The 25,829-nt window shown below is 49.8% G+C and overlaps 1 protein-coding gene and 1 long non-coding RNA gene across 3 annotated transcripts in view; one reads left to right on the top strand and one right to left on the bottom strand.

The window, feature by feature from the left end:
* The first annotated feature begins 3,968 nt into the window (after positions 1–3,968).
* The window catches only part of SLC22A1 (solute carrier family 22 member 1), a 34,828-nt gene continuing 12,967 nt past the window's right edge, over positions 3,969–25,829 (top strand). The window contains exons 1-8 of one of the 2 annotated variants that reach the window (XM_015137632.3): positions 3,969–4,584; positions 11,046–11,149; positions 13,084–13,238; positions 14,792–14,960; positions 16,879–16,993; positions 17,192–17,298; positions 20,293–20,507; positions 24,179–24,287. In XM_015137632.3, the coding sequence (XP_014993118.2) occupies positions 4,174–4,584; positions 11,046–11,149; positions 13,084–13,238; positions 14,792–14,960; positions 16,879–16,993; positions 17,192–17,298; positions 20,293–20,507; positions 24,179–24,287 (1,385 nt within the window). In that variant the 5' untranslated portion in view covers positions 3,969–4,173. The remainder of the gene's footprint in view (positions 4,585–11,045; positions 11,150–13,083; positions 13,239–14,791; positions 14,961–16,878; positions 16,994–17,191; positions 17,299–20,292; positions 20,508–24,178; positions 24,288–25,829) is intronic. The other variant, XM_015137633.3, reaches the window with a different exon arrangement.
* LOC144340250 (uncharacterized) lies at positions 16,429–20,107 on the bottom strand. The gene is made up of 2 exons (XR_013416147.1): positions 17,861–20,107; positions 16,429–17,358 (listed from the first exon to the last, which is right to left on the bottom strand). It is a non-coding gene; the product is annotated as an uncharacterized LOC144340250 (long non-coding RNA).

The following is a 25,829-nucleotide window of genomic DNA, read 5'->3' as shown; positions in this document are numbered from 1 at the left end:
AGTACTGGAGAGAAAAGGGGACCTGGAGTTTAATGGGGCCACATTCACCCCATCTTTTGGAGGGGCAGTGGAGACTAAAACCTGCCTAAAATGAGGATTCATGGCTGGGGTAAGCTTCAGGAGAACCTGGATAGGGAGGTATCTCTAGGGTTTGCTTTCCCATTTCCCTGGGATTGCCCCTAGTAGCCTCTCCTGAGATGGCCACTGGGAGGGCTGATAAATCAATCCTATAACATTGGCAAAGTTCTGGGTTACCCTGCAAGGCAAAGAAGGCCTGCACATAAGGGACCTTGTACCCTTTGCCCTCATGTTTACAGAAAAGCTGCCTTCGTGAGGTAATGCTTCTTTTCTGTGCCTCAGTTGCTTGGCGCTAAGTTGGCAACCAAGTAAATTACAAGAACATTTTCACCACAAATTTACATACAGATACTAAGGCACACTTTCTTTGTCTGTGGTACTCTTAACCTTCTATTTTATACTTTTGATGACTAAGCCGAATGCTCATTCTACCCATTAACATCTCTGGTTTAATACAATATTCTTAACATTTATCATTGTATATAAATAAGAGATAGGAACCATGACAGACAGAAGAAAGAAAGGAAGAAAGGAAGGAAGGAAGAGAGAGAGAGAGAGAGAGAGAGAGAGAGAGAGAGAGAGAGAGAAAGAAAGAAAGAAAGAAAGAAAGAAAAGAAAGAAAGAAAGAAAGAGAAAGAAAGAAAGAAAGAAAGAAAGAAAGAAAGAAAGAAAGAGAAAGAAAGAAAGGGAGAGAGAGACAGGGAAGGAAGGAAGGAAGGAAGGAAGGAAAGAAGAAAAGAAAGAAAGAAAAAAGAAAAGAAAAGAAGAAAGCTTTCACAGAGGGCTAGACCTCCAAACTGGGTTGGAACAAATTCCCAACACCCCAGGGCGATGGGTAGACAGCATCTTCCCCAGCAAGCCTGTCCTCTGTGTCTTCAGTCCAGCAGCCATGCTAGTAGCTTTTAACTGGCTGACACAGGCCTAGTACTTTTCCTTCATTTTAACTATTAGGGACTTTAGAGACTCCGAAATAAAGGACAGAAAACAGATACGCTTTTATTCACCCTTCCACAGATCCCAGACAAGCCCCAAAATGTTATAAGATCTTTGAGGTGTCAATTTTTTGGTCAGAAACCTCTGTGGCTGCTGTGCCTTTGCGTGAGTTCTTGTCCTGAGTCCAGGAAGAATGAGGTATGCAGACAAATGAAGGGTGAAAAAGACAAAAATGAGCTTTATTGAGTGTTACCAACAGCTCAGAGGAGACTCGCAGTGGGTAGCTCCTCTTGTAGGCAGGTCATCTGTCCAGTGTTCAGTTCTCAGAAGAGAGGAGGCCCTGGAGAGGTAGCTCCTCTTTGCAGCTGGTCATCCTGATGTCTGCAGCTCTCAGTGGAGAAGAGACCCTGGAGAGGGTGACTCCTCTCTGCTGGCAGGTCATCTCTGCAGCTCTCAGAAGAGACAGTAGCTCCTTTCCACAGGTGGTGGTCCCATTATCCCATCGTCTCCTGCTATCAGCAGAGAGGGTAGCTTCTCTCTGCAGCTGGTCATCCCATTGTCTCCAGCTATCAGCAGAAAGGGTACTCCCTCTTCATCCTCCAGCTGTCCTCTGTCCTGCTCTGGCTGACCAGGGCTTTTAAGGACCTCAGAGGGGAGGAAGTGAATGCTGATTGGTCCACAGGCAGCCATGGGTGGGTCTAGAAGAGGCACCACCAATCCCCATTCAGTTCATGGGATTGGCAGCCTGGCCCCCAGCCTTCAGGCCCTCCCTGGCCTGAAGGTGGTACCTTACTGGAGACCCACCCACTTCTGCCCAGAACTCTGTCTGCCTCCTGCTGCCAGTCATGGCCTCAGGGCCTGGCCCCAACCCCCGCTCTGAGATCAGAGTGGGCACCAGGAGAGGAGAGAGGCCAGGCAGTGGGAGCTGACACCCCTGAGCCTGCAGGGCTGGGGCCGGCAGGGGGAGTCTTACTGGGCCCCTGAGGGTGCAGGCTGCAGAGATGCCCAGCTCAGGCACCTGGGAGTGCTGCCACAGCTGTACCCAGGAAGTTCCCACCCTGCCGATTTGGAAGGGGTGGGGTTTCTGCTTGTCCTCAGCTACTGCCTGCTCTGTGGAGCGGGAGGTCCAGGTCTGCAGTTGTGGGTCAGGCGAGTGCAGCTGCACCCAGGCAGGCAGATCCTGCCTGCTCCTGGTCCCCTCCAACGGCACAAGGAGGCTTGGACCCACAGCGGAAGTTTGGGTGGCTGTAGTCCGGCCCAGGGGGGCGGGGCTCCCACCAGCTCCATGGAGTGTGCAGCTCCCGCCAGCGCCTCCCTGCTGCAGCTGGCGTTATAGCAGCAGCTGCTGCTATCACCCTTGGGAGTATCTCCCCCACTGGACCTTAGGCTGCTTGGAGTTGGGGACTGTCCCATCTCTGTGTCCCAGAGCCTGGCACACTGCTTGACGTGTATAGGGACTCAGCAGATATTTGTGGAATGAACAAAGGATCCAACACGTGAGCTAGGGAGGAGTCCCTAGGCGGCCAAAGGTGGCTTAATAAATCCAGAGAGCTTGCTCCGGAGAAGAACGAGGTTCAAGTACAGAAACTGCACACTTTGAAGGCTGCTTTTACCTCCGTAAGCCCCTGCTTTCCCAGCTGTGGATGGGGATAGTCACGGCATCTACCTTGAAGGCTGCTGTGAGAATGAACTAGATCATGTGTGTTTAGCCCTGAGTAGGTGCACTCAAAATGGAGGCTGATGCTTTTATTACTGAGGTTCGCTGATCGGCTTGTGTCTGGCTGCAGCCCTTTCTTGGGGTCTGTGGCTGTGCGATGCTGCTGCTGTGTGCCCCACTATCCAGTGGCAGCTCCCTTAGGACCTGAGCGCAGGCCAGCCCTGAGGCCAGGGCATTGCAGCAGGGCAGCGCTAGGGCTGGATGTGGAGCTGGCTGTGGGGCTCCAAAGCTTTGGCCTGTGGTTGCTCCACTGCTCCCTTTCCCACCAGTTTCTGGCCTGAAATCCCTTAGAGACAAATAGAAGTGGGGCCTGAAGGACAAACACACCATGCCCCCACTGAGGCTCGGTGGAGGCGAGCAGAGCAGGCTCTGGGCACGGGGGTATGGGCTACAGGATCTCCAAGAACTATGCCGAGCAGTCAGCTTGCTATTTTTTATTTTGATTTGTCTGGATTATAAGAAATTCTTTAAAATGACACAATGGACTTCAAGGAATCAGGGGGAAAGAGTGGGAATGGGGTGAGGTATGGAAGACTACAAATTGCGTTCAGTGGGCTGGGTGTGGTGGCTCATGCCTGTAATCCCAGCACTTTGGGAGGCCAAGGTGGGCGGATCACCTGAGGTTGGGAGTTCAAGACCAGGCTTGCCAACATGGAGAAACCCCATCTCTACTAAGTATACAAAAATTAACCCAGCGTGGTGGCCCGTGCCTATAGTCCCAGCTACATGGGAGGCTGAGGCATGAGAACTGCTTGAACCCAGAAGGTGGAGGTTGCAGTGAACCAAGATCAAGTCACTGCACTCCAGCCTGGGTAACAGAGCAAGACTCCACCTCAAACAAAACAAAACAAAACACCCAAACTGGGTGCAGTGTATACTGCTTGGGAGATGGATGCGCCAAAATCTCACAAATCATTACTAAAGAACTTGTTCATGTAACAAAATAACACCTGCTCCCCCAAAACCTATAGAAAACAAACCTAAAAAAAAGACTTAAATGGTATCATGGAACTAATTAGCCAAATACAGTATCTAGTACCTGGCTGTCACCCAATACTTGCCTCATACCATCACATCTAGAAAAAGAATAGATATTCTCTTTGGAAGAGCTCTGAGGGGGCTGCTAGGAGGTTTGCATGGCCTGCTCTCCTGCCCTCCTCTTGCTCTGTGGCTGAACTCCAATTCTCTTCAGGCTTCGACCCCAATGACTCGCTCCCTGACAAAGCAAACATTTGATCAGGCAGCCACGTGCATTCTCCCATTTCCTGAAACCAGCACCATGGGGTAAAAGATTATTTCTACTTGGTTGCCTTCCAGATGTTTCACACTTGGACAGCAAACTTATTTCAAACCACTCCTTTTCAAAGATCTCTAAGGGAGACATTGCACCTGGCCACTGCAGCCCAGAGCAGGTCTGGCCACGGCCATAAGCGTGCTGAGTCATCATGCCCACTGTAGATGACATTCTGGAGCAGGTTGGGGAGTTTGGCTGGTTCCAGAAGCAAGCCTTCCTCACCCTATGCCTAATGTCAGCTGCCTTTGGGCCCATCTGTGTGGGCATCGTCTTCCTGGGCTTCACACCTGACCACCGCTGCCAGAGCCCCGGGGTGGCTGAGCTGAGCCAGCGCTGTGGCTGGAGCCATGCGGAGGAGCTAAACTATACAGTTCCAGGCCGAGGGCCTTTGGACGAGGCCTTCCTTAGCCAGTGCAGGCGCTATGAAGTGGACTGGAACCAGAGCGCCCTCAGCTGCGTAGACCCCCTGGCTAGCCTGGCCACCAACAGGAGCCACCTGCCGCTGGGCCCCTGCCAGGATGGTTGGGTGTACGACACTCCTGGCTCCTCCATCGTCACCGAGGTAAAAGAGCCTCTGTAACACGGGAGTTCCTGGGACAGGGAGAAATATAAAGCATATCCTATGAGGTTCAGGTCCACATCAGGAAACAGGTAGGGGGCTGTGTTTATTGTGCACTTAGTGTCTGTCTGGCTGTGTCCTAGGCACGGGGCATTCTTTTCTCTAGTTTAATCCACCACAAACTCTGGGTCTTTGAGGAGGACACTGAGGCAGGAGAGACCAGCCAGCACAAGTAGGGGGCCAGTTTGCTGAGTTGCTTGAATGGGATTCAGCTGGGAGGCCAGGAGCCTCTCTGCCTACCCCACTGGCTTCTCCCAGAACTACCAACTTGCTCTGGGCCCTGCTTCCCCATCAATAGTACCATGGGCCCCCTCCTTCCACTCAAGAGCGATGACAATTGACCTAAATGATGGTGCAGAGGTGGCCTGGAATTGCCCTGGCTTGGGAGTGAGAATGTTTGGTGGAATCTCAGCTGTGCCCCTTATTAGCTGAGCATCACTGGGTAAGTCACTGCCTCTCTGAGCCTCATTTCCTCATCAGTCAACCAGGAATGAGGGCAGCTGCCTCATAGGGATATGAAGTTCAGCTGGGATCTGTGAAAGCACTGAGCAAACCCACACTGAGTCACACCGTGCGGTCCGATGGGGCCTCTGGGATAGGACGATGGCCTCAAAAGGGCCTTGCTTGAGTAGTTTACTTGATTATTTGAGCATTTTGCTTTGATAATCTTTTAGTAAAAAGTGTCACCACATTTTTTTCCCATCATGAGCCCGTTTGAAAGTATTGCACGGTAACAAGTGTGGACGCTTGGTCAGCTGGAGAAGCCGTGGGCCAAAGCCTGTCAGAGCCTCTCTGTTAGTAACGAGCAATGGCGTGGTTTTGGCGCGGGCACTGCTTCCCTGAAATAAGAGGTAACCGGGTCCTCCCTGCTTCTGGTCCTGCCCAATTGTCTGCCCCCACTACCCTCGCCCAAGCTCTCAGGGCTTCTTGAGTCTCTGCTCTTCCTCTCTTCCCTTTCCTGAGTGGTTTCAGTGGTGACACATGTAGGGCTATTACTGGAGGAAAGCGTAGGGTCCCTCCCCTCTGGGCCTGAGCATTGCTTTACGTGCTTGCCTGGAGCAGAGCAGGTGCCTGTGCGACTGGCTTTACGATGCTTACGAGACATCTTGTCTCCAAGGCATCCTCCACCAATGGATAACAAATTAGGCAACCCTCCTTCCAGGGATCTCCAACCGTCTGACATTCCCAACTGGGAATCTAGAAGCAGAGCAGGATGGGGACGTGTTTGTTCTCTGGGACTGAGACATACTCTGCTTTGAGGAGATCAGATGTGATCATTCCTCCAGTCAGACATCCAGCCAGTATGTGCGGCACGCTCCCTCTGTTCCGGTGCAGGGGTGTGATGCCGCAGGGGAGATACAGAAGAAGATTGTGAGGTCCCTCAAGGAGTCTGCAGTCTTGGGACTGAGAGGGGAGGAGGGTGGCCAGAGTGAGACCAATGTTCATTTAATGACAGCCCCACCTGTGGTGAATGCCATGAGCAGGGTGGAAAGGGACTGGTGGGCTCTAAGAAGGCAGAGATCTCAGATGCTGAGCTCTGATCTGATCATGGATGTCTTCTGGGAGGAGGTGTCTTTGAGCTGAGCCTCAGGTGGTATTTTGACCAGCAAGGAGAGGGGACAGGTGGGAGGGGAAGTAGATCCCAGATCAAGGGGAGAGCTTGAGCCCAGGCTCAGGGCCCAAGGAGTGTTTGCTGCATTCAGGGTACAAAGAGCCCTGATATGAAGGTCGTGATATGAGGAGTTGCGGGGAGAACATTGGTGTCTAACCTTGGGGCCAGAATATGGAGTGCTTAGCGTGGGGTTGCCAGGTATAATACAGGATGCCCAGTTAAATTTGAACATTTGAACTTCAGATAACCCAACTGGATAAGATACATACGTCCCAGATACTGCATGATATTTGATACTGGGATAACTCAGACTGCAAATATTGCATGAACATACTTATCCTAAAAAAGTTGTTTATCTGAAATTCAAATTTATCTGGGCATTCTGTATTTTTATCTGTGAACCCTGGCAATGCTACCTCAGCGCCCAACAAAGGAGTTTGGGTCTTATTTAGGCAGGCAAGCAATGCGATCCCAGCTGGACTCATGAATGGGTGCGAAGTGGTGGTGATGGGATTGGAGGCTTTAGGAGAGGTAGAGAGACGCTTGAGGAGGCCAAGAAAGAGCCCCGGTGAGAAGTGTTGGCCAAAACATTGTTGTCATGGGAATGAAGGGAAGACACGATGTAAGAGATGCCAGCATCGTTGGGGTTGGGGAGAAGGAGGCGCAGCTTGGCAGAGGGCTCTGGCTTGGGGAGTATGTGCAAATGGAGCTTCTGAATGCTGAGCTGGGAGCCCCAGAGAGGCAGCCATGTGGGCAGATGGAGGGGCCTTGTAAGAGGGGACCTTGGGGTGCAGCAGGAGGGGGGAGACTGGGACAGATGAGAGGAGCCCGAGAGTGCTTTAGAACAGCCTGCCTGTCCATGGTAGCTGTGGAGGGGACTTCCAATAACCCCAAGATATAGAGCCTTGGGGAGGATTGTAGGAATCCTGGAACTCTGATGGGCAAGGACGGTGAAGAGGATGTGATTACAGGAGAAAGTGTTCTTTGGAACTCTGATGGCCATGGTGAGTTGGAAGGGTGGTGGGATTCATGTGAAGATTTTCCAAGGTGATTGGAAGCCTGGGGGTAGGTGGGAGGGTGATAGAAACTGGTTCCTGGGTAGGAATTGTCTCCCACTTTAACCCCAACTTCCTTGACCCCAGCTCCTCCTCCAAAACTGAAAATTATTGTTGGGGAATCAACCTTAGTTATTCACTTCTGCAGAACTAATTTTTAACCTAGCATTGCCTTGGACATTGGAACTTGCTTTAGGAGGGAAGATGAGCTAATTTGTTTGAACACCAAGTTTAACTCCCACCCCAAAGCTAGGTGCTAAGATCACGAGGTTCACGGGGGGAGGAATGTGGGCATTTTCCTGGCTTTTGACTCTCCCAGCAAGAGGATCTCCTCTGTCAGTCCTGGTTTCAGCCACAGCCCCCACAGCAGGCCAGGTGTCTTCCATCAACCATGAATGCTGAGGAAGGGAAAGGGGTCTCAGGCCAAGGGAGACAGAGGTAGTTACATCAGCGTTTCCCAAACTTGGCTTATCCTCAGGATCACCTGGACTCCTATTTGGGACCCACTGAGGCAGAATCCACAGGGAATCTGTGGTTTCACCAGGACCCTGAGTGGTTCTTGTGATGAAGCAGTAGGTTGCTTTATAACGGTGCCAGAAAGAGCTGCCCCGGCCCTGGTGAAATCCCAGCAGGAGCAGCGAGTGGGTTTAGGGAATTCCCACCCTCCATCCCATCCCTACCTTTGTGCAGCCCCAGCTTCTCCCAGGGTTTGGCCTATCTTCTCAAGGTGCACAAATGTATCGGGGTACTCATGGTTGGGCTGGCATTTTGGAGCAGAGGAAGCATGGCACGTTTACAAGCTTTGCAGGCAGCTCTAGAAAGATCCTCAGGGCAGCCTGGGGGCAGAGTCAGTTCTCTGTGGTGTTGGAAGGTGGGATGCACTCCAGCTCCAGGAGCTCGCTGGCTCCATACACAGTCCTGGGGCATAATGGCAACAGGGTGTTTCAGGAAGGCGGCAGCCACATCTTACAGAGACACCAACTTGCAAAGATTATAATGAAAACCAGAAAAACAATGGCTGAGAAGGGAATAAGCCGAGGCCCCAGGTAATAATTGCACATCTTCCCCTGACCCCTGCAACTTGAGTGAAATCCTGTACAGTAGACCACACGGGTGGAGGCTGCAAAGAGAGAGTTGGGCAGTTGGAGACACAGACCCTGGGAAGGCCAGATAAGCTCAGGAAGGATGTCTCCGTGTGTATTCTAATGGCAGAGCACAGGGCAGGCAGGAAAAGAACCACAGTCGAAAAGAGTTATACATCCGGCGGGTGACCTGGGAGGTGCTCCATGGAGGTGTGTTTTAAGCTGAATTTTAGAGGAAATCAACATCGGGATTGGCAGAAAACATGAAAGTGACAATCGGCAGTAGCTTGTCGCACGCCCCAGAGCTGTACCACCCACGAGAGCAGACACTGGGTGGGGTCTGGGCAGAAGGCAGTTACTAGGAGAGGCTTGTATTTGTTTCTGAAATTCAAGTGGTAACACAGAGTTTAACCTATATTTCAGGAAAAAAAAGTGCTCATGTCAAGGAACTAGTCAGGCCATCAGACAGAACCCAGGCTGGCTGAGTTCAGAGTCCTTGAGGCTTTGAATGTTGTTTTGTTTATAAGACAGGGTCTCACACTGTCATCCAGGCTAGAGTGCAGTGGCTTGAACACAGTTCACTGCAGCTTCAACCTCCCGGGCTCAATCGATCTTCCCACCTCAGCCTCCCAAGTAGCTGGGACTACAGGCACATGGTACCATGTCTGACTAATTTTTTAATGTTTTGTAGAGATGAGGCCTCACTCTGTTGCCCCAGCCTGGTCTCAAACTCCTGGGCTCAGTCAATCTTCCTGCCTCAGACTCCCAAAGTGCTGGGATGAAGGTGTAAGCCACTGCTCAAAGCCAGTTCTGAATGTTTGACCCCAGGATCGGGGCATGGCATGGCTCAAACTGGCAACTTCAGAGATTTGAGGGTTGGAGGTTGGGGTAGTAAAACCTGTTTCTAAATTAAAAGGGTTTATTATTTATTAAAGCTGTTTGCATGTGATTCTTCCCCTCCAATGCACACAGCAGCCCTATGGGTATGATGGAATGGGTACAACACATGTTTCAGACAGGGAAACTGAGGCCCAGGGTTGTGAAGCGACTTGCTGCCATCACACTCAACAGTGTTCTGGTTAGGGAAGCCATGGACCTGATGCGGACAGAGCAGTGCAGAGGGACAGGGTTGGGAAGGTAGGATGTGTCCCCCACCCACCAAGAACTGAAGGGGTCAAGAGGCCCCCACCCAACACCCTCTGTTCTCCCCAGAGTCCACTCTTTCTGCCTGTCTCAGCTCTAAAGAGGAAGGGGTCATTCTTCTGCCATCAAGCCTCTACCATGTCTAGGCATGTGCCAGTGTCACCATACTCTATGCTGGGGGAGGTAGGACTCTTGGATGTCCCTCCACTCCTGGTTTTCTTCCCCAAGGCCTCTAAACCCAGGAAGCATCTGCCTTCTCCAAAAACCCAAAGAAAACAAGCCCTTCCCAGCAAACCACGCTTGTCTTTTCCTTTGTCCCTGCCACCTTGATATCTCCCCTCTCCTGGCTTTTGGTGCATGGGAGCCTCTGATGTTCTTCTGAACCTGGGTCTCACCCACATGTGACCCTAAGGCACACTCTATCTCAAGGCAACCCCACTGTCTTTGCTTCCCTCTTCTTGGGTTGCCACTCACAGCCCCAACAGCAACAATAGAATGTACAGAATTGTTGGTGGCACTTATATAACTAAATACATACTAATGAATATGTAATTAATGAAGGATCTTTGGCCAATTCCGGAAAACATGTATTTCTCTTGGTACATTTCTATTTTGGAAAAATTACCTCCTTGGCTATATTTCTTTTTAGAAATCTTACCTAGCAACTGTGTCTCTTTTGAGAAGACCTTTTGCTTTCTTTTCCAAAGACATTTTGTCCTTCAATAACCAACTACTAATAGCAAGGCTGTTGACAACAGCCTCTTTAATTACTGCATGATGAGAGTGGTACCAGGTGTTAGGAATACAGCTGATCTTAGAACAATGTAGGGGCTAGGGACACCAAACCCCTTTACACAATTGAAAATTCACTTGTAACTCTTGACTCCCGAAAACTTAACAGCTAATAGCTTACTATTGACTGGAAGGAAGCTTTACCAATCACATAAACAGCCAATGAACACATATTTTGTATGTTATATGTATTATACACTGTATTATTACAATAAAGTAAGCTAGAGAAAAGAAAATGTTAAGAAAAGAATAAGGAAGAGAAACTGTATTTGCTATCCATGAAGTGGAAGTGAATCATCATCAAGGTTTCACCCTCATTGTTTTCAGGTTGAGTTGTCTGAGGAGGAGGAGGAAAAGAGGGCTCCGTCTTGCTGTCCTGGAGGGCAGAGGAAGAAAAGGTGGAAGAGGTAGAAGAAGAGATAGGCATATTCAGTGTAACTTTTACTGAAAAAAAAAAAAAAAAGTCTATAAGTGGACCCGTGCAGTTCAAACCCATGTTGTTCAAGGGTCAATCGCATTTGATATTTGCTGAGTGATTCGTCAGAAACTTTGAATTTGTCTTATGAAAATGTAGTAGGAGAAAACTCTGTTAAACAGCCCAGGGATACCAAGTTTCATGAAACGCATTTGCTTTGCTGAAGAGAGGACGGAAGGGTATAGTCCTGACTCACACATCATTCTGTGCTTTTGGTCCTCCTCCTGCTGCGGTGTGACTGGCAGTTCAACCTGGTGTGTGCTGACTCCTGGAAGCTGGACCTCTTTCAGTCCTGTTTGAATGCGGGCTTCTTGTTTGGCTCTCTGGGCATTGGCTACGTTGCAGACAGGTATGTAAAGGCCAGTCCAGGTAAGCCTCCCCTGACTGCCATGAGAACAGATTCTAAGGGAAAATGGTGGAGAACATGACCAGTTGGAATCAACTGCAGAAGCTGTTGGAGACAAGACACAGCAGACCCTGCTTTGGGCTACTGTGGGGCTGCCAGGGGAACGGTGGAGAGATCTGAGGTGTGTTTCAGGGTCGAAGTTGCATGCGGATTCTACAGTTGGTGGGCTGAGAGAAAGAGAGGACACAGGAAGGTTGATGCTTCCAGCAGATGCATGTTCGTGAGGCCATTTTGAGATGGGAGGCAGAGGGTTAGGAATGGATTTTGTTTCAGCAGTTGATAGGGGAGAGGTTATAGAGGAAGCTAGAGCTCTTAGAGATGTTAGGTTTGGAGATGTGTTGCACGGCCTGAGACATCTACGAAGAGATGCCAAGGAGCCACTTGGGTATGTGAGTGAGCTCTGGAAAGGGGTATGGGCTGGAGTTCAATATCGGGGGTTTTTCACCAGTAGTTGGTATTTAAGGCTACACAGCATATCAGGATGCGCTGGAAGAGGGTGTTGAGAGAGAACTGCAATGCAGACACGTAGGCAGGGAAAGTGCCTTGGCAAAGGAGATGTAGGAGAAATGGCAGTGAGATCAAAGGACAACTGTTCTCCAGGGCGCTTGTGGAAATGCACCAGGAGACCCCGAGGAGGAATGGTCAGAATCTGCTGTGCGGGGCGGGGCACCCAGGACAGGGTGGTTGGAGAAAACTGGAAGGCAGGAGAGTGGAGTTGCATGGCAACTCTTTAAAACAGCGTGGGGAGGGTCCAGGATGAGGACGCTGATAGGGGAGGGAATCAGGGATGCAGGAAAAAGAGAGGGGCCGGAGACCCAGGCCTGGTGGGGGTCTGGGGCCCAGCTCAGAGGTGGAGACAGAGAGAAGGGACAGAGAGCCAGGTGCTGCTGCAGGAGACATGGAGAGGAGACAGAGCCAGGTGCTGCCCCAGGAGACAGGGAGAGGGGATGGAGCCAGGTACCGCTGCAGGAGACAGGGAGGTAGGACAGAGCCAGGCACTGCCCCAGGAGACAGGGAGAGGAGACAGACCCAGATGCCGCTGCAGGAGACAAGGAGAGGGGATGGAGCCAGGTGCCGCTGCTGGGACTGAGCATCCCTGGTTAGAAAACGTGGCTTCTGGCAGAAGTTCCTATGTCTTCATAAAGGGTGAGGGTTTACTGGCTGGTTTGGGGCTGTCCTGAGGTGGGGTGGAGGTCTGAGGCCAGGGGACACAAGGTAGACAAGTGGCATGGTGGAGGCAGGTGGGGGTGGCAGAAGGGATGGAGTTGGCAGGCGGGTGGGGACCACGGGCGGGCGGGCACACCGCGTGGCCTGCCCTTGGCTTCTTTCCTTGGATCTGAGAGAATGTGGGGTGTGGTTGAAAAGATTAGGTGGGAACAGTGCAATCCTAGAGAGTAATTTGCCCATTTCATTCCCGGAAAAAGGAGAAGAGAAACAGCCTTGTATGGCTACACTATCAGAGCTGAATATGGCACAGAAAAGCTTCCATGATGGTTGATAAGACTATGGGAGGAAGGAAGCCTGGTTTAGGTGCAGCCTGACCAGTGGCGATAATAACGATGCCATCTGCTAAATATGAAGATAAGGTGAAGGGACAGGCGTGAGAACTGGAGAGGGGCTGCGGGCACTGCCCGGCTGAGCTGTGATGCTGCTGGGAGTACTCAGACTCCTCTTCAGACCCAGCAAGGCTGGAGAGCTTGTAGGGACAGTTGAACAGTCTGGGTGGTGCACTGGGCACTGCTGTCCTGATAGACCCTGCAGTTTCCCAGGACAGTGGTGCAGTGCCTCTGACTGTGACCCTTGGCATTCTACCATGAATGTCTGACCCCAAATTTCAACCTCTCCCACCTGACCTCCACGTCTCCTTGTCTCTGAAGGTTTGGCCGTAAGCTGTGTCTCCTGGGTACCGTGCTGGTCAACGCCGTGTCGGGTGTGCTCATGGCCTTTGCGCCCAACTACATATCCATGCTGTTCTTCCGCCTGCTGCAGGGCCTGGTCAGCAAGGGCAACTGGATGGCCGGCTACACCCTAAGTAATTATTGTGGGACTGAGGCCAGGTCTCGGGGTAGAATGGGATGGGCCTAACGTGGGTGGGGGGTTGTTTGTGGGGTCAGGGAGCTTGCAGGGGCACCAGTTCCTTGTTGTTATGTAACTAGGGCAGGACATGGGCTAGAATGGCCTCCTGTCTTTTTGTGTCTGAGACACTTACACTATCACTTAGATTAGTGATCTATTAATCAACTGATGTATTCAGAGAACAAAAAGACCCCATGCTGATGTGCTCACAGCAGTCGGGGGGGGGGTGCAGAAGAGGAGATAAGTGAGAGAATATTCTAGCATCTTACATAAGAAAGAACCAGCAACTCCTTAAAAGAAATACAGCAAACTCGATGGGCTTGAATGGCACTCAAGAATTAGGAGAGAAAACAGGAGCAAATAAAATAAGGATTTTGAAAATCAGGATTTTGAAAAAGTTGAAGTATAAACCAATATGAAGAGTTTTACATATCAGCCTTTTTTCCCCTTTCAAATATTCTACGAAGATTAAGAATACAAAACAAAAAATCCTTTCCGGGAGGGAAGCAGCCTAAGAGTTGTCTGTCCTTCCCCAGGCCAGGGCACGGCAGACAGCAGTGAGGATTAGCCACGCTTTTACTCCTTTGTGGGGGAGAAAAAAGAAATAGCCATGTTTTATCATCTTCGAAAACAAGGAGCTATCACTTGGCATTCCGAGAACTCATTCACTAGGGCCAAGAGGATCCACCCAGGTTCCTGCCTTGAGATGCCATGAGCAGCCTGGTGAAGCTGAGGTGGCTCAGCCCCATTAGTGTGGAGCCTCTGACAGCCTCTGCTGCTAGGCACTGTCCCACACATGGTTAGGGGGTCTGACCTGGGACCACATCCACGCTCCAACACCACCTGCAGCCCCTCCACCCACGACTCCCCTGATTTCCTTTTCTCCTTTTCATTTTTGTTCCCCTAACATGTATCACGCTTTAACATAGGATTGCATTCTCTTATCTGTGATGTGGATCATCTGCCAAATGAGGCCTCCGAAGGCAGGAGTCTACCTCCTGTGCTCACGATGTACCCCAGACACCCTGAACAGTGCCAGGTCCCCAGTAGGCACTCAAAGATATTTGCTAAATGAATGAACACCCCTGGGGTCCTGACAAATATTCCAGCTGAGTCTGGAGCTTCTGGAGGAAGGCGCTGGGGAGGAGAGGCCAGTGGACTGAGTCCTGAAGCAGGCAGAGGGGAGTGCAGCTGGTAAAGGAACATGCAGAAAGGGACGGTCAGGGAAAAGCCAGACGGCGAAGCAGCCTGCTGGATCTCCGGGGCCTTGGTTTGATGGGTCCGGGGCCCCAGGGAGAAGGGGAGGCGTGAGCGCGGCTGTGATTTGGGAGAAGGAGGAATGGGAGACACACAAGAGAGAAGCCTGGGAGCAAGTGGGGCTCGGCAAGGCCGGGTGGGAGCTTCCTGCGGGGAGACAAGCTGGACTGGGACCGGAGCTTCTGAACGCACAGCGACGGGTTTTTGTGCTCCTGCGAGGAACCCGCATAACGACCACGCTTCCTGTTTCAGTCACAGAATTTGTTGGCTCGGGCTCCAGAAGAACGGTGGCGATCATGTACCAGATGGCCTTCACCATGGGGCTGGTGGCGCTTACCGGGCTGGCCTACGTCCTGCCTCACTGGCGCTGGCTGCAGCTGGCAGTCTCCCTGCCCACCTTCCTCTTCCTGCTCTACTACTGGTGAGGCCCTTCCTCCCGCCTACGGCTGCATTTTCTGTCCTCTCGAAGAACCAGGCTCTTGGAGTGGGGGGCACCTAGAGGCGGTCTTCCAAAGGCCATGGTGTCCACATGGATAACGCACGGGGCTGCGGGGAGCCCGGCGCCTCCCACACGCATAATGCATAGGGATGAGCGGAGCTCGGCGCTTCCCATACGCATGATGCATTGGGATGAGCTGGTCCCGGGGTTTCCCACACGTGTGATGCATTGAGGTGAGCTGGTCCCGGAGTTTCCCACACGCATGACGCGTAGGGATGAGCGGAGCCCGGCGCTTCCCACACGCATGATGCGTTGGGATGAGCCGGTCCCGGGGTTTTCCCACAGGCATGATGCATAGGGCTGCACAGAGCCCGGGGTTTCCCACACACATATCGCATGGAGCTGCGTGGAGCCAGCGCTTCCCGCCACTTGTACTGTTCAGGTTATTCTGTTATGACCAGGCGGCCCTGGTTACATGTGGAGCCATCCTCAGACAAAGCCTGTTTAGATTGGTTTCCCCAGATAAAGGTGAGCTATGCCAAGAGTCAGACAGAAATCCAGGGAAACGCAGGGCCTCAGCATGTGCACCTTCCAGAAACACAAGGCCAGGCCTCGCTCCCGGGTGAAGGAGGCAGCTTTCTGAAGGTTGCTCAGTGGCCTTGGGAAATCTGTATCAGCGTCCGGTGGTAGGAAAGCCTCCATCCGTGGCAATTCCACTGCAATGGCTACCACTCCCGAGAGTCCCCTAGAGTCTCTCCTAGGGGTGCTGGCATGAAGGCAGATATTCTGTTATCTTCTTGATCCTCTCCCTCTTCCCCCTCTTCTCTTCCTCTCTGCTGTCATCTCTGCTCTTCTCCCACTTCTTCATTTTTATAGCACTATTGGTATTATTAATAAGGCTCGGAAGTGCCTCTCATCTAGCCATAGAGCAGACATTTGATCTTGATTGAATGAACGAATGACAGAACGAAGGAACAAGAGGCCTACTCAGTGCAACGATCTCTGGGGAATGTGTACCCTGAGCCATTATGAAACAGAATCAGTCCAAACAAGGTGTTAATCATATTTGCTGTGAGTGCTTGGCAGGCTCTGAAGGGCAAAGAACTCCACAGGTCAGTTTTTATTGTGGTGGAGAAAAGAGGGGGTAGCCACAGAGGAATTTCTCATCCCTCCACCTTTTGTCTTCGTTTTGCTGAGAGTAGACCTCATCTGTGGGTGGCACTAGAGTTAGCCCAGTCTCCCTAAACGAAAGAGTTGTACACGTATGGCTAGGAAGTTCTGCCCGCCCCCTGCCTCGTCCGTCCGTGTGAAAGGCAAAGTCTGCATAGTCAGGCAGGGTGAGGCAATCAATGCCTGCCAGCTTTCAGAAGACCCTTATGCCAGAAAGGCCGAGTCTTTGAGTTGTACCCTCCTCGTCCCGTTTGAAAGAGACAGCATGGTGTTGATTTGATTTTAAAGGACAGTAAATATATTTTATTTTGTTTGGGAAATATTTTGAGAAGTATTCAACAGCCCTTGTATTGCCTGGAGATATCCTGATGTCATCGGGTAATGTACACGGAGCATCTCCTTTGTGAGCATTTTCCCTGGGGGACAAAGGCTGCCGCGTCCAGGAGAGATGGGACCCCTGCTGCACAGAAGGAAGGCTACATAGGAACTGACGGCTCCCTTTTGGTCTATAAATCTTAGGTGACACTAGGAGTATGAGTGACCCACAGAGCTCCCGCCTGTGCCACATGGGCTAATAGCGCACAGTGACCCCAGGTCCTCATCTTCTTGAGGGATTACCGTCCCAGTGTGAGCGGGGCAGGCTGCACTGAGCAACAGCATCACCCTGCTCAGGGCTGAACGTCAGATGAATTCCGGGAAAACACCAGATAGTGATGAGTGGTGTCTGCAGGTGTGTGCCGGAGTCCCCTCGGTGGCTGTTATCACAAAAAAGAAACACTCAAGCAATAAAGATCATGGACCACATCGCTCAAAAGAATGGGAAGCTGCCTCCTGCTGATTTAAAGGTGAAATCTAGGAAGGGGTATCTCACATCACTGAATCTGGGGCTGGGTTCCGGTGCAGATTCTCCTGGGGCTGCCCGGGGAAGGAGCAGAACTGGGCTCCTTGTCATGGGTGTGAAGCACAGGGGTGGCAAGGCCCACCTCCCAGGTGGCTCTGCTCATGACAGCGGGAGGGTGGCTGATGCTCTCCCTCCCTCCTAGATGCTCTCCCTCGAACAGGATGTCACTGAAAAGCTGAGCCCTTCGTTTGCAGACCTGTTCCGCACGCCACGCCTGAGGAAGCACACCTTCATCCTGATGTACCTGTGGTGAGGGGCGTTCCTGTGCGTTTCCCCAAGCAGAATCAGTGCGCTCGCCCAAACACTGGCCTATAGATTAGAGACAGTGGAATACTCAGGTGGAAAAAGAGAAAGGGAAAAGGAATTTTAATATAGTTGTGAGTGATCAAAGAGCTCTTTTAATTTCTCCTTTGGGGATTGAATAATAAAAAAAAGGCTTCATTTTAGTAAGGGGCATTTGATACCTATGGGAGGTCACCAGTGGGATGAGTGAAATAGGATAAAGGGTTATCAGGGCTGCCTCCATTCCACATGGTCTCATCTTCTGGGAACAGCCAAGTCTTGACTCAGCGTCAGAAGGTGGATGAGAACTCCTGGAGCTTTCGAGGAGGAAGCTCCATTCCTCGTATCTAAACACCCTAGAGACCCCACCTGAGCGTCTCTGTGCATTTGTTACCCATTGACTAGAAAATGCATACCCACATGGACCCACCCACACACGCTTTGCACATTCCAGGGGTCTGCATGCTCCCCCAGCTGCTGTCATGAGCAGGAATCCCCTGCCCTGCTCTGTCGGAGGACGCTGGCTCACCTCCTCGGCGCAAGGGCTTTCCGCTCAGCATACAGTGAGGGCCCCACAACTGCACTCTGGGCCTCACCCCTTCAGCCGGAGCAGCTCTGCTACCCAGGCACACTTGTTTGCGCTTCTGTGTGAGGTTTCACTGGAACAAAGAGTTTGTAGTAAGTCAGTGCCTGGCATATTGCAGACCCTCAATCAATATTTGCTGAAAGTTGAATGAGTAACCACTGTGCCCCAGAATCTGTCCAGGTTCACCATGTCCTCTCTTGCCTCACCCTTCACCTTCCCTGTCTCCGAGTTTGCCCTTGGGGTCCTGCACCCAGCCACATGCTGGGCCCATGAACCTTTGCAAATAGCCCCATGTACCTGGCGGGTTTCCATGGATTCTCAGTGCTGGACTCAGCGTGGAGGCTGGGACTGGCCGCTGCAGTGGAAATAACTGCCCACTCTGCTGCGCTGTCCAGCTCCCCTCCCCAGCCCCGAGACTCCCTGCAAGGCAGCGTTTTTGACTTTTCTGTTCTCTTACCCCCACCTCCAATCCTCTGGCAAGTTCCATCAGCTAGCTTGGAAATGCCTTCAGAACCTGCTTCTTCCCATCGTGGGCACCCTGGGTTCCCTTGCTGGGGTTGTAGCCCTGTCCTTGGCACTAATTATTTGTATAAATGTCAGCTGTTCCATGGACACTTCTGCAGCATCTCTTACCTGCATTGCTGTAAGTGCCTTTTGGGTGGCCTACTGGCTTTACCCATGCCCCTCGGTGCTCCACAAAGAAGGCAAAGGCATCCCTTAGGTCTCAACAGACCTTGTCCCTCCCTGTTTATCCTCTGCTGGCTTCCTAATCACTGACAATAAAGCCAGATCCTTCTCTGTGGCCCACAAGGCCTCACGCCATTGGCTCCCGGACACCCTTTTCTACTGTCCTGCTCGTTGTCATGACTGAGACTCAAAAGGTCTGTCCACCATGTCCTGGCCGTGTGACCTTCCAAAGGGCCTTAATCTCTCTGTGACTCAGTTTCCCCCTCAGTAATGAGAGAAGTGATAGTACCTATCTCATAGATGTGTTGGGAGGATTAAGGAGATTATATGTGTAACTGACATAAAAGAGGGTAGAGCATCGATGCAGGAAAATGTTCAATGTCAATGTGTTTTTTGTTGTTGTTATTTTAATACGCACATGCAATTCATGGGTTCTGCCCACAGGTGGCAGCCTGGCACATTTGTTAACTGGCTTGTTGACAGGAAAATCAAGGTTATACGTTCCTTTCTCTTAAACCAGTTTCTTTATCAGTAATATGACTGTTGTCTTTAACTGGCTAAATGGTATGGAGGCACTCAGGCTAATCTCAACTCACTGAGTTGGTTGCAGGCAAGCACCTTCTTTCTTGTTTTCTTGACCCTTGGTCCAATCAGGAATAATTTAGGACTAGAAACAAAAGCATCCCAATGCTTCTTCAGGCGAAATTTTATCAAACAAGGAAATATATTCCTTAGCAACATCCATTTTCATCTCAGTTTTGGAGCTGATAGGCAATTTGCATGCTGGGATGAGACAGTAATTTCTTATGACCCAAATCTCTTCTCACAACGTAAATATGACTATAAAAGCTTTCTAGCTTCCAAATGATATTTTCCCCACAAAGTGACACACGAGGCACCCTACATTTTGGCTCAGGTGAGAGTGATTTAGCTAGGCCTCCGCTCTGTGTGCCGTATGCTGTAATGTTGCTACATTTTCTCAAATATGGACAGAGGGGGTGTACAGTGGATGGAAGAGCATAGGCGAATCAACAGTGCCCACTAAGGACAGCGTAATAAGGGGCAGGGAACGCCATGGTGCGGTTGGAAAGACCTGGCTCATGCCTCTCTGTTGTGCCGTGAGTCCTCCGAGTGCCCTGAGTGCATACTGTGTGCCGGGAACTATAATTGGCACTTCTGTACGCTAACTCAGTGAGTACTCAAGACAAACAGAAGTGGGAGGTACTATTACGATCCCATTTACAAACGAAGGAACTGAGGCCCAGAGAGGTTAGTTAACTTCCTCAAGGTGACACAGCTCATAAAGCAGTCTGACACCTGCCCCCTTACTTCCTGCCCTCTCCTGCCCACCTCCTCGTAGGCCTGTTGGAGTGTCCAATGAGGTTACGCACGTGAAGGGCTGGTGTAGAATCAGACATCTAAGTGTGCGGTGAACAGTAGCCATCATCACGTGCAATCTCCAGGAGACTTGGGGGGCATATCCGACAAGTGATGCTCTCACATCTATCATGAAAAAAAATTTATCATCAAGGGCCCTTCTAGGACACGCTCTCTCATTTTTACTCTCCTCTCCTCATATTGCTCTAGGGCATTCTAAACCCAGTGATTCAAGCTCTTCTCCATCTGGGAGGGGCTTCTTTATCAGTCTCTGACTCACGCCTTTGACTTGAAACCTCCTCTCGGCTCAGGTTCACCGCCTCTGTGCTCTATCAGGGGCTGATCCTGCACATGGGCGCCACCAGCGGGAACCTCTACCTGGATTTCCTTTACTCCGCACTGGTCGAATTCCCGGGGGCCTTCATCACCCTCATCACCATTGACCGCGTGGGCCGCATCTACCCCACAGCTGTGTCAAATCTGTTGGCGGGAGCAGCCTGCCTTGTCATGATTTTTATTTCACCTGGTGAGTTCTCTGCTTTCATCATTTCCCAGGCAATCAAAGTGTGGGGAGAGTGTCGTAACTCTTTGATAAGCCTCTGGAATGAGAACAAAGATGAGGTGCTACCTTTGTCTAAGATGTGTTTTTAAATTTTAAATTGAGGGGCCGGGTGCAGTGGCTCATGCCTGTAATCCCAGTACTTTGAGAGGCGGAGGCAGGTGGATCACCTGAGGTCGGGAGTTTGAGAGCAGCCTGGCCAACATGGTGAAACCCTATGTTTACTAAAAATACAAAAGTAGCCGGGCTTGGTGGCAGGTGCCTGTAATCCCAGCTACTCTGGGGGCTGAGGCAGAAGTATGGCTTGAACCCAGGAGGCGGAGGTTGCAGTGAGCCGAGATCACACACTCCTGCTTGGGCGACAGAGCGAGACTCCATCTCCAAAAAAAAAACAAAAACAAAAACAAAAAAAACCCCAAAAATTAAATTGAGTTTTAACATACATACAGTCAGCAAACAATAAGTGCATGACTCCATGAGTGTGTAAAAATGTGTACACCCGGGCAGCATGATCCTCATAAAGATGGAGAACATTGCCAACTTCTCCGAAGCCTCCCTCATGCTCCTTCACAACAACCCCCGCCACCCCTCCAAGGTCACCACTACCCTGCCCTTTGTCACCACAGATTGTGTCTGTTCTTGAGCTTCATGTAGATGACACTATACCAAATACACTATTTGTTGTTGTTGTTGTTGTTGTTGTTGTGTTTTGAGACAGAATCTTGCTCTGTTATTCAGGCTGGAGTTCAGTGGTGCAATCAACAGCTCACTGCAACCTTGAACTCTTGGGCTCAAGGTATCCTCCCACCTCAGCCTCCTCAGTAGCTGGGACTACAGGCGTGAGCCTCCATGCCAGGTTAATGTTTTCATTTTTTGTGGAGATGGAGTCTTACTATGTTGCCCAAACTGGTCTCAAACTCCTGGACTCAAGCAATCCTCCCACCTCAGCCTTTCAAAGTGCTGGGATTATAGGCACAAGAAATTCATCATTGCACCTATGAGATCCACGCATGTTGTCACATGAAAGTGTAGCTGGTACTTCAAACAAAAGTATTGTGTAGCATTGCATTGTGTAAATATGACACTCTGCATCCCTTTCACTGTTGATTGTCACTTGTGTTGTTTCCAATGTTTTCCACTTATTGGGACTAAAATCATCCTTGCACATATCTTTGGGTGGGCACATGCTCTCATTTCCCTTGGGTACAGGTCTGTGAGCATACTTGCTGGGTCCCAGGGAGGCATATGTTTAGCTCTAGCAGACACTGCCAAACAGCTTTCCAAAGTGGTTAGACCATTTTATGCTCCTGCCAGGAACACATGGGAGCTCTAATTATTCCAGATCCTCCCAACACTTGATATGGCTCGTCTTTTTAAGAGTGGCCATTTCGGTGGATGTATACTTTAGTCTGTAATTCTTACAATCAAAGATAAACCAAGCTACATTTAAACCTAAAGCAGATTAACTTCCGTCAGTTTTAATTTGAGTACATAAATTGCCTTTCACATTCACTGCTCTTGGATATGTCGTAAAATAAATACAAGGGCAGATTTGCTCTTTTCTCAGTTTTTATTGCATGTGCTCTGCACTTGTTGGTTTAGTGAGTCATTTTGACAGGCTTTCGGGCAGGGTATTGTAGAGACCGTTCTGTGAAATCTGTATGCCCAAGAACTAGGCTGTATAGATCAGGCTGGAAAGAAAAATGGGTGGGGAAAGAAAGCTCAGTTTTCTTTTCTCTTTTTTCATGGAGAAAGAACAGAGAACACAGGAAAAGGGGCAGCATGGATTTGAAATAGATTTTGCCCACTTTCTTCCCAATCTCTCTGTTTTTGGAATCCTGGGTAAGATGTGATGGATGGGCAGACTTTTAAAAAGTTAACAGCATTGAGTGCCAAGAAGGAGGGCAATCGAGGGCTAAGTCCATTCAGTTGTCACCTGGACAGAGCCCAGGCATCGTCCCCTCCCCAGCCTCCTCCTCCCAGTTCCTGCCCGCCCCTCGTCCCTCTGTCTTAGTCCTTATCACATTTTAGGACAGTCATTCATTCCTCCAGCAGGAAATATCTCCAGGCTTTCTATATGGCTGGCGGGTATCTAGGCACTAGAATTTCAACCATGAGCAAAGCAGAAAGAGTTCCTGCTCCATGGAGCTGACATTCCAGAGGGAAAAGAGAAGGATGTCAGTGCTTTCTACAACAGGCACGGGAGGTCTGAGGAGGCCTAAATGAAGTGGGAAGAGCCATGTAACAATCTGGGGAGAGTTTTCTGACACATGCAAGGCCCATGGGGGGAGAAGAGTATGGCATTGGGGGGACTGTTCAGGATCTAGGGACCAGGGTCAGGTGAACTCGTGGGGAGCAGTGGAGTGAGGCATGGAGTGAGCTGGGAAATAGCCAGCTGTGGACTTTATCCCAAGAGTGGTAGGAAACCACTGGTGGCTTTGAGCAAGGGTGGACTTGACCTGACTTCAGTCTTAACTGGATCCCTCTGGCTGCTATAACGAGTGGCCCTGGTGGTGCAGAGTGGAGTCATGGTCAGTTCTTTGAAGCCAGGGATGCTGTTCACCTCTGGTCAAGCATCACCAGGCTAACGACCTATGAACGTGGACCTCCCTTGAGGCATTGGAGTGAACTCCTTGCCTTTTATCTTTTAGAAGCTAGATGAGGTGTGGTCCTTAACAGAAGGCTCAGCTTGGCTTCTCTATCAGGGCCGAGAGCTGCAGGAGGCAGAGAGACTGTATCGCACCCATGAGACGGGCGAGGGGCACTCTCGTTTGGACCCTCGCACTGGCCAAGTGAAATGAAACAAGACTTCCATAAATAGCCAGTATCTGGGGACAAGGGTCAAGCTGACATCGTGTCTGTGACCACAGAGGCCTTTATAGTGAGCTGGTGTGTCACAGGGTCACTTGCATTTCAGTGCTGGGGGTAACCCATGCAGAGAAGATGCTGGTGGTTATTAAGGATCTGAGCTTCTTTCCAGTGGAGCCAAAATCTTTGATCATTCTCAATAGGGAGAGGGCTTTCTGGGCCTTCAGATGGTCAAGAACCCCATAGCAGCCTGCCAGCGTGAAACAAGGGCTCGCTTCCCTAATTCTCAGCCTCTGAGACTTTTACGAAAAGTGATTGGGTTAAAACTGTATTGGAAACAAATATTAGATTGAGGAGTAGAAATCTGTTCTGTTAGTTTGAGAACTACTACTAGGGGGATTATGTTTATTGAGTACTTTTTGTGTTTCAGGCACTGAACTAGCAATGGATGCTATCATGTAATAAATAAAAAGCCAACTTTAAAATTCTGTGGTCACAGTGGACATGTGACACACATCAGCTCTAAGTCTCATGACGATCTGTCAGCTGGGTGTCTTTATTCCCATTTTACAGCCCAGGAAACCAGGCTGAGATTCAAAAAGCCCATTCTTTTCCCTGCACAACGGAGTCTTCTTGAATATGTCATCATCAAATCCCCAAGTCTCTTGAGACTCAGTTGACTTATCTCTAAATGAAAAAGTTAGATAAGACAACCTTTCAGGCCCCACCAGCTCTGACAGTCCAAGCATGACCCACCGTGGCCTCTCTCAGTAACTCAGAGAACGAAACCCCCATCCACCACCCACACCCTCTTTGTGCTTCCTTTCCAGACCCGCACTGGTTAAACATCATACTCATGTGTGTTGGCCGAATGGGAATCACCATTGCATTCCAAATGATCTGCCTGGTGAATGCTGAGCTGTACCCTACATTTGTCAGGTGAGTGCATGGAACAGGGGTAGCCAGTGACATGGCTGTGAACCCACCAGCTCAGTGGGAACCAACGTCTCCAAGGTGCTTCCTCAAGATGCCCCCGCATTGCTCAGTTTGGACATTGAGGAGCATTGTTAAGAAATCACATTCAGAGAGATGGGGTTAAGCATCAAGAGAGGGTCAACCCATAATGACGGCAAAAAATGTGAAACGGGACCCTATGAGCTGACAGATGGTGTCAAAGTTGTTCTGTACATACAACAAGTACAAGAACAAAAGGCGGCTGGTGTAGAGAAGTGAGCACTGGACAGGGACTTGGGAGACCTGTGTTGTAGCCCTGTCCTTGGCACTAATTTATTGTATAAACATCAGCCATTTCATTGACACTTCTGGGCATCATTTTCTTAAACAGCGGACATTTGTATAGTGACACATGAGTATTTCCATACTTGTGATTCCATTTAGCCCTTAAATTTGTTCTTGGGTATGATTATCCCCATTTTACATATGAGGAAGCTGTGATTTAGAAAGGGAAAGAAGCCTTGCAGGGGTCAGACAGCTAGAAAGAAGCAGGGCTGGGTCAAGGACCACATCTTCCTGACCTGGAACCCCGTGGTTTTTCCATTACAGCACATTACTGTTGTGTAAACTCAGGAACTTTTCAAAATTGCGGTAAAATATACATAATATGAAATTTACCATCTTAACCACTTTTAAGTGTACAGTTCAGTAATGTCAAGTACCTTCACACAACCAAGCTCCAGAACTCTTCATCTTGCAAAACAGAAACTCTGTACTCATTAAACACTAGCTCCTCAAATTCTCCACCCTCCAGCTCCTGACAACCACCTGTCTACTTTCTGTTTCTATGAGTTTGGTTACTTTAAGTACCTCATATAAGTGGAATCATATAGTATTTGTCTTTGTATGACTGGCTTAGATCACTTAGTGTAACGGCCTCAAGGTTCATGTATGCTGTAGCATGTGCCAAAATTTTCTTCTTTTTAAAGGCTGAGTAATATTCCATTGTACATATGTACCACATTTTGTTTATCCATTCATCTCTCAATGGACACTTGGGATGCTCCACTGCTTGGCTATTGTGAATAATACTGCTATGGACATGAACGTACAAGTATCTCTTCAAGACATCTTTCAGTTCTTTGGGGTGGAATATCCAGAAGTGGAATTACTGGATCATAATGTACTTTCTATTATTAGTTTTTTGAAGGAACTGCCATATTTTTTTCCATAATGGCTGCACCATTTTACATTCCCACCAGCAGTTCACAAGGGTTCCAGTTCCTCCACATCCTTGCCAACACTTGCTAATTTCTGTTTGTCTTTTTGATAGTAGCCATCCTAGTGGGTTTGAAGTGTTATCTCATTGTGGTTTTGATTTCTCTGATGATTAATTATGTTGATCATCTTTTCATGTGCTTGTTGGCTATTTGTGTATTTTCTTTGGAGAAATGTCTACTCAAGTCCTTTCCCCATTTTTGAACTGGTTTTGTTGTTGTTGAGTTGTAGCAATGGTTTATACAATCC

Source organism: Macaca mulatta, chromosome 4 (assembly GCF_049350105.2).
Source record: "Macaca mulatta isolate MMU2019108-1 chromosome 4, T2T-MMU8v2.0, whole genome shotgun sequence".
Taxonomy (NCBI): Eukaryota; Metazoa; Chordata; class Mammalia; order Primates; family Cercopithecidae; genus Macaca; species Macaca mulatta.
Note: the sequence above shows the minus strand (reverse complement) of the source record. Positions and strands in the feature narration are given on the sequence as shown.